We start from the raw sequence: 8459 nt of genomic DNA, 5'->3' as shown, positions 1-8459 counted from the left end.
CTTCTTGCCCACATGATCCTCCTCACCGGAGTCAACAAGAAGCGGTGTATGATCCGACAATCCTATTTGCAACGCTCGCACCGTCATAAGTGGAAATTTTTGTTCCCATTCCACACTACTTAGAATTCGGTCTAACCTCTCATAAGTTGGATTCTCAAGGTTATTAGCCCATGTATATTGTCGAGCCTTGAGAGCTATCTCCCTCAAGTAGAGACTTTCGATAGCATTGAATATGGAGGACCATCAACCATCAAAATTATCATTATATTTTTTCTACCTTGCTACGAACGATGTTGAAATTATCTACTAACAAGAGGGTAACCCATGATTTCCACAGATACGCACTAATTCTGCATGAAAATCGGGTTTGAACTCAGGCTACGCCGCCCCATATATAGCAACCAGCGCCCAGTACTGGTTGCTAGTACTGGTTTAGGGTTTGCGATACATATGATATTTGCTGGTACAATTTGAGATACATAAAAATAATGTACTTAATAACCTTGTTGTTAAAAGTTAGTCCTAGAATGACCTATTCACCGCAAATGTTTGCGGAAGAAGTTTCAATTGACACGAGAATAAATCCTTTTTCGAGCATTGTGTTAGGAATATTCACTTCCTCAATGAGATGTAGTATTTTCTTGGAAAAGTAAATTAGTGTGCACGGGAGAGACATCAAGCAAACCAGATCAAAACTCACGCGAACACTTTAAGCACATATTAATTCTTACAAGGGACAACACGTAACATACGAACAAAGAGATTTATGCCGTGTAAACACGGCACGGCATGAAACGCTAAGCGGCGGCTGAAGGGCGATTGCGAGGCGATCTCCTGACGACGCTAGGGTTAGGGTTTTGGCTACGGGGGTGGTGAGCATACGGTGGTGTCTGGGGCGGTGACTACGTCTCCATCGACACGGACTGGTGTAGCCTCCCTCCTCCACGGTGTGGAACCATGGCAGAGAAGGCGAAGGTGCAATCTGCGGAGATCCCGGCGACAAAGGCAAACCCGGCGGCGACAGCGACCCCAGGAAAAGCAACGAGTGGGGGTTCTTCTAGATCCCCGATCACATGCAAGACGTTGGATCCTACCGCAAGCCTCTCTCCTAGGATGGGAGGGATGGTGCTGCTGGATAAGGAGGCGGAGGGTTTCGTCTTCGAGGAACCAGATCAAATCTTGCCCAAGAACATGAAGTGGTCGGCGGTGGGAAAGGCGTTCTCCCCGCGATCGCTAAACATGACGGTGCTGGAGAAAACGATGCAGAGGGCTTGGGGTCTTCACCATGAGGATCGGTTCCGGGACATGGGCGACAACGTCTTCGTTGTGCACTTTGGGAGCGAAGGGGATTGGAGATATGCAATGAATAATGGACCATGGCAATATGATTTTAATGTCCTAGCCTTGAAGGAGTATGAGAGCAATGTCCGGCAGTCGGAGATTGTCTTTGATAGGATTGATGTGTGGGTAAAAATCGCTGATCTCCCACCAGGCAAGAGGACGGATGCTTTCGGAAAGGCATTGGGCGATTGGATCGGTGAAATTGTTAAAGTGGATGTTGACAAGGACGGAATGGCTAGAGGGAACCAACTGCGTGTCAGAGCAAGGATCATGCTTTTTGAGCCTTTAGTGCGGGGGGTTTTCCTCAAAAACTCTCAGGAGGACAAAGTGGGTACTTGGTACGATTTTCACTACGAAAAGATCCCCCACTTCTGCTTTGAGTGTGGACGTTTGGTGCATGAAAACGGACGATGTGTCCCTCCTGTTGACAAAGCAGCGCAATGGGGAGGCTGGCTAAGAGCATCACCGGGGAGGAGCACTGGCTCCAAGAACGAGGTGAAAGGAGGGAAAAACAACAATGCCAGCACCAGTAGCTTTATGAGTTCACAATCTGATGGAAACAACAGGGAGCAGGACAGCCATGCTCGTGCTTGAGATGTACCAGTGAAGCGCAATCTAAATGCCGAATTCGATCGTCCGGGGGATTCCCACACTGGTGGGCATAACCGGCGAGAGAAAGGGATAGTTATTTCCCCAAGCAAGGAGAAACTCAGGGGCGACTGGCCAAAAGAGAGAGATCTGAGACATGAAATTGAGAGGAAGGAGAGGGATCTCAGGGAACAGCTCAAGGCGCAACAGTGGCAAAAGGAGTATGAGCGGAAGCAATATGAAGAAAGGAGCCATTGGGAGAGCGGGTCTTCAAGCAGAGGAGGCGAGAACAGGCAGGGGTACCATTCATCCAACCCGCAAGAGAGGAAGAGGGGGTACTATGTCCGAAAGCCTCGGCAAGAGTTCGATGAAGGAAGGAGGAGGGGAGACAGCCCCCAAGGCACACCTAGCTCAAGGAAAAGGAGGCCGCATCAGATGTGGGTGCCAAAAGCGGATGGAGCCAGGCATGAGGGGGATGAGTCCTTTATTCGTGACACTAGACAGAAGACATCCTCGGTGTTTGATCGTATTGAAGAGACTCACAAGGTAATGGCGGATCATGCTACGGGGCGGGGCCGCTGAGAGCAATGATTATCTTTGCCTGGAACTGCTGAGGCTTGGGGTTGGACTCGACAGTCGGCAAGCTACGAGACCTGATTAGGTCATACAACCCAGAGGTGGTATTTTTATCAGAAACTAAAAAAAGATCGGGAGCGATGGAGAGACTCAAGTGGAGTTTGGGATTCACAAAAGGGGTGGCGGTGACTGTAAAGGAGAGAGTGGATGTTTGGCGCTATGGTGGAGAGATCATATTGAGGTCACAGTTAAGCCGTGGTGCCAATATTACATAGATGCTACGATCGCGTGCGATGGAGCCTCCTTTAGATTCACTGGAATCTATGGAGAGCCATGTGTGGATAAAAGATCGCGGACGTGGGATGCACTGCGCTATATTCGTACCCAAGATAACTTGCCGTGGTTGTGCGTGGGCGATTTCAATGCGGCTCGAAGCCAGGATGAGCAACTAGGTGGTAACCCGAGAAACAGAGGGCAGATGGAACACTTTGAGGACTTCCTAACCGACTGGGGTTTGGCAGATCTTGGCTTCTCTGGGTACCCGTTTACATGGCACAACAAGAGAGAGGGTGCGGAGAATATACAGGTACGGCTGGACCGGGTGACGTGCAACGGGGATTTTGCTCGGCTCTTCCCGGCCACTGAAGTGATGCATGTCATGACGGAGGAATCAGATCATCAGGCGCTAGTTATAAAAGCATTGAAAAAGACCGGGGACAAAGGCGAGCGTGGGCAGCGACCTTTCATGTACGAGGCAACGTGGGTGCGTCATGAGCAGTATGAGACAATTGTGGCCGCTGCATGGGAGGAGGCACATGCAGCCAATCAGGGAGGAGGCCGGCTAGCGACGACATGCAACAGCCTGTGGGCCACCACGAGATCCATGCAGGAGTGGAGCCGAAGGGTTTTTGGCTCTATCAGGAAGCAAATTGGGCATCTCAATGAGCAACTGATCGATGCAAAAGAGAGGGTTGCGAGGACGGGCTACAGACAGGAGATCAAGGAGATCGAAGACCAACTACATGAGCTGTATGAGAGAGAGGAGGTGTTTTACAAACAACGTTCGCGCGTAAACTGGTTGCAGGAGGGCGATCAAAACACTAAGTATTTTCAAAACCGTGCTTCACACCGTAAACGTAAGAACACAGTCAAGGCACTTCAGTGTGAGAACAGGTCGAAGTGTTCGGATGATGAAGGGATGAGGAGGATGGCTGCCCAGTTCTATGCGCACTTATTTGCTTCTGAGGGCTCGAGGGGTGGCGAAAACGTGCTGCAACACATCGATGAATCTGTGACAGAGGCGATGAATGCAAAACTTGATTCTCCGTTCACTGATGCGGAGATAGAGCTCGCTCTCTTCTAGATGGGGCCTACGAAGACGTCGGGCCTGGACGGCCTCCCGCCCATGTTCTACCAAGGCCACTGGGCGCTGGTTAAGGACGATGTGTGTGCTGCGGTTCATGAGTTCCTCGTCGGAACTGCGCCCCCCGATGGCTTCAATGACACGATAATTGTAATGATCCCGAAAGTTAAGTCACCTGCATTTTTGGCGCAGTTCCGCCCTATCAGTTTATGTAACGTACTGTATAAGATTGCGGCGAAGGCACTGGCCAATCGCTTGAAGGTTGTTCTTCCTTTCATGATCTTTGAGGAGCAGAGTGCGTTTGTGCCAGGCAGACTTATAACAGATAATGTACTGGTTGCCTATGAGTGTGTCCATGCTACTAGGAAGAGAAAGAGGAGGAAACCTATCTGTGCGGTCAAGCTGGATATGATGAAGGCATATGACAGATTTGAGTGGGATTTTCTTGAATAGATGTTGTTGAAGTTTGGCTTCTCTGGTCACTGGACAGAGATGTTCATGAGATGCGTGAAGTCTGCAAAATTCTCGGTGAGACTTAACGGTGGGCTCTCTGAGTTTTGATCCCACCAGAGGGCTTCGACAGGGGGATCTGCTTTCTCCATACCTTTTCTTGTTTTTTGTGGAGGGCTTCTCTGCATTACTAAAGGAGGCTCGGAGAGAGGGGAACATCAAGGGGTGTCATTTGGAGGTGGTGGCCCAACGGTCACCCACCTTCTGTTTGCTGACGATAGCGTGGTCTTTGTGGAGGGGTCAAGGGCAAATTTTGAGACTCTATGCTCCATATTGCATGACTATGAAGCCGCATTAGGCCAGAAAGTAAACCTTCATAACTCAGTGATCTTTTTTGGTAAAGACACCCCGGATGAAGACAAGAACGAGCTCAAGCATGTGCTTGGAATAACGGAGGAGGCCCTGAGTGAACGATATTTAGGCCTCCCTACGGTAGTGGGGAGAGCTAAGGATGGTACATTTAAGTACGTCAAGGATAGTACTAAGGGCAAAGTTTCAGGATGGAAGGGTCAAGGTTTATCAAAAATGGCAAGGGAGGTCTTAGTCAAATCCGGACTGCAATCCACACGAACTTTTACCATGAGCCGTTTTCAACTCACGAAGAAAATGTGCGGGAACCTGTCATCTATTGCTTCAAACTTCTGGTGGGGTGAAACAGATGGTCATAAGAAGGTGCACTGGATTGGGTGGGACAAAATGTGCACGCGAAAGCATGAAGGAGGGCTGGGCTTTCGGGACCCGGAAGCGTTCAACCAAGCAATGCTTGCCAAAGCAGCTAGGCGCTTGCTGCAAGTGCCAAACTCGTTGTGTGGACGAGTTCTAAAGGCACGGTATTTTCCCGATGGGTCGATTCTTAATGCAACGTGCCCTGCCGGCGGATCATACACTTTCAGAAGTATCTTGCATGGTCATGACCTCCTTGCTGACGGCCTGATATGGCGTATTGGCGACGGCTCACGAGTATCGGTCCACCATGATAATTGGCTCCCAAGGAGCGGTAGCCTCAAGCCACTGGACCAAAGCTACATCGCAGGCATTACACGTGTTGGGGATCTACTCGAAGACGATGGCTTTTCATGGGACAATCGAAAAGTACAGGAAATGTTCGCCCCGGATGAGGCTCAAGAGATTCTTCAAATACCAGTTCGAGGACCGGGGGTACAAGACTACCAAGCTTGGAACTACACCAAGAATGGTATCTTCATAGTTCGCTCGGCATACCATCTACGCATGAGCCAGAAGAGGGTAAGATCCGTACGGCCGAAGTCTTCATCCTCGGTGTTGGATCGTAAGTCTTGGCTGAGCCTTTGGGACACGGCAAAGTTAAAATCCACACGTGGAGGTTGATTCGGAACGGGCTTGCGATGGGAACGGAACTATTAAGGAGGAAGATCAAGCAGGGTGTTTTTTGCATGGCGTGTGGGCGGGAAGAAACAAACTACCATAGATTCTGGGGTTGCTATCATTATGCTAAGTTCTGGAAGATAATGCAGTCGGAATTGGGGGTACCGGTGGCGATCCCGCCAGAGTCAGCTTGCTCCCAGAGTGCGTTGTCGAGATGGTTGATGTCGTGGTTTGCGGAGGCTACGGATGACGAGCGAGCGGTCATGGTTCAGGGTGCATGTGCGCTCTGGCTCGCGAGGAATAATGCACGCGATGGGCAGCGGATCGAGGAGGCAGAGATGATAGCAAAAAGAGTCTTCCATCTAATGTGCGAGTGGCAATCGATACATGGCCGGAAGAGCAAGCAGAACACACCGGCGGTGAAGGAGAAATGGAGGCCCCAGGAGAAGGGGTGGGTGAAGGTAAACGTCGATGGAGCCACATCGAAAGAAGGGGACAACGGTGGAGCCGGGCTGGTATTTCGGAACCATGATGGTGCTTTCTTAGGAGGCTTTTGCCATGTCCTTCCACTGGGGAGTGATCCCGCAAGGACTGAACTCCTGGCGTGGAGAAGGGCTGCACAGGTGGCCGAGGAGCTGAACATCGCCAACCTACATATCGAGATGGATTGCAAGGAAATCGTATGTAAACTCCAAGGCACGCAAAAGGACTTCTCACCGCTGGGCCTGTGGTGGAGGAGGTCAAGCGCCTGCTGGCCTCGAGGGAGAGTTGGAAGATTGCGTGGGTTAGGCGGGATGCTAATAAAGATGCCCACTTGTTAGCTAGGGAAGCAGTTTCCACTAAGTTAAACAAGGTGTGGCTGCATGTGCCCCCAGATTTTATTTTACAGACTATTTCGGACGAAATCCCTGTGTGGGATGCTTAAATAAAAGTGGGACTGAATTTAAAAAAAACAAAAAACACGGCACGTCCTTTCTTCTCATGCTATTGTTGATAATCGCGCGCGCGCGACAAGCAAGCATGCTGCTCGGTGCTTCAACCACCAAGTTTGGTTCCCGGGCGGCCTGTCTTCTCGTAGTCTAATGTGCAGGTATCCCACTCGAACAGTAATCATCATCGTCGTCACAATGGGGTTTAACAGGCGCATTACCCGTGTACGTGCTGCTAAAAAACCCTGCAATGGCGTTCGCGCCCACGCACGCACGCGGGACATCTCGTCGGACCGAGTCACGAAAATTTCTGAAAAGCCAGTAGATATTGGGACTGAGAGTTGACTGTACATACCCGTGGCTGGGCCGAGGCCTCTGGCGGCGAGCACGGCCTGCGCGGCGAAGGCGAGCGAGGCCAGGACCACGCACAGCAACACGGCCAAGTGCTTGAGGAAAGCCATTGTTTAAGGAAGGACGCTTGCGTTCTCGTTGTGCTTGGAAGCAATGCCAGTGGCGTACTTATACGGAGATCCAACGCACCATGAGGACTAGGTGCTGGGTACCAAATCACCTGATATTTTCCACAGTGTGCTGTGTGCACGTCCAAGGCATGTGTTGACGGGTCAGCCGAAGCTAGACAGGCCAAAACGAGATGGAATGTACTGGTGTGAACTGCCACCGCACTCTGCAGACTCTAGCGGCAGAAGTCATGGAGAAATCCACGGCTCGCCCCACCATGCACACCCATCGTTCTCCTTGACCACTGGATTGGTTTCGGTAGGTCTTTGCACCAACAAACTGGGGGCAACTCGCCACACTTGACTGACTTTAGCTTCTTTTGCAGTCCACGCCCGGTCGTGCGGCAATGCATATTATTCCGAAGAATTAAAAAATAGTGTATATATGCACGCACACGATTACAAACGTCTCGCTGTTCGCACAAATAATTAAAATAATCAATTTTAAAAGAGACATGTGACTTCGAAACGTATAGTTGATCCTTGGTAGTTTACCGAAGAATACAAAGAGTGTACAGCCATAAGGAATTTTACAGAAAAATAAAGACACACATTCCATACAAACGGGCTTGTTAGGCCTTGCACATTGCAAGTGCTTTGGAGAGGTGCTTCGAGAAATAAACCAATCTTTTCTTAAACACCGGTGCTTATTTGTACAGGGTAGACGCTTAATTAGACGTCTCTCTTGTAGAAATAGGCACTGATGCTTCAGAAAACCCGGTTTATTTTTTTAAGCACCTCCCTAAGCACCTAACATTGTACAAGGCCTTATCGTACCATGAAGGACCCCATGTGCTTCGCGCCGGCCAAAACCCAAAGAAAAGCTTCTTGCTTGATTTTACTGAAAACCATAGTAGGCATGGAAGAGATACAATGGAAGATGAGCATTGCCCTGGGGCCATAGTTCCCACGCCATGAGCAAGAATAGTGAGGACATAGCCTGCCCCTTGAGCTGACATTTGAGACAAGATCTTGGAATGTAGATACTTGCTATGTAATAACTGTATCCACACTCCATCTTCTTAGATGATAACCGATATGGCCATTTACTAAGCATATATTTATTTTTAACTTCCAAAATTTTCTTTGCCAAACCTCCTTGGTCTTTTGAAAGGGAAACATTCACTATGACTCGGCGTCGGCCAAACTAAGACGAGATGGATCGTAAGCACACAAGCCACCACAAGAGGGTTTATTTGGAAAGGGAAACATTCACTATGTTTTTCGTACTCCCTCTAATCTAAAATAAGTATCGCGGTTTTTTGTTAAGGTTGAACTAAGATTAATACA

The 8459-nt window shown here is 49.5% G+C and overlaps 1 protein-coding gene across 1 annotated transcript; it reads left to right on the top strand.

Moving 5' to 3' along the window:
• The first annotated feature begins 2983 nt into the window (after positions 1-2983).
• Positions 2984-3868, top strand: LOC147982153 (uncharacterized). Its single transcript, XM_087516218.1, has one exon. The coding sequence runs from the start codon at positions 2984-2986 to the stop codon at positions 3866-3868; it is 885 nt and encodes a 294-aa protein (XP_087372344.1).
• Positions 3869-8459: the final 4591 nt, after the last annotated feature.

The sequence above is a fragment of the Triticum urartu genome, chromosome 3A (assembly GCF_056163025.1).
Source record: "Triticum urartu cultivar PI428250 chromosome 3A, HENAU_Tu73, whole genome shotgun sequence".
Taxonomy (NCBI): domain Eukaryota; kingdom Viridiplantae; phylum Streptophyta; class Magnoliopsida; order Poales; family Poaceae; genus Triticum; species Triticum urartu.
This window is presented reverse-complemented; position numbering and strand designations above follow the sequence as displayed.

Coding starts and splice junctions, on each gene's coding strand:
- LOC147982153 (XM_087516218.1), top strand. CDS start 2,984: ATGGAACACTTTGAGGACTTCCTAACCGACTGGGGTTTGGCAGATCTT.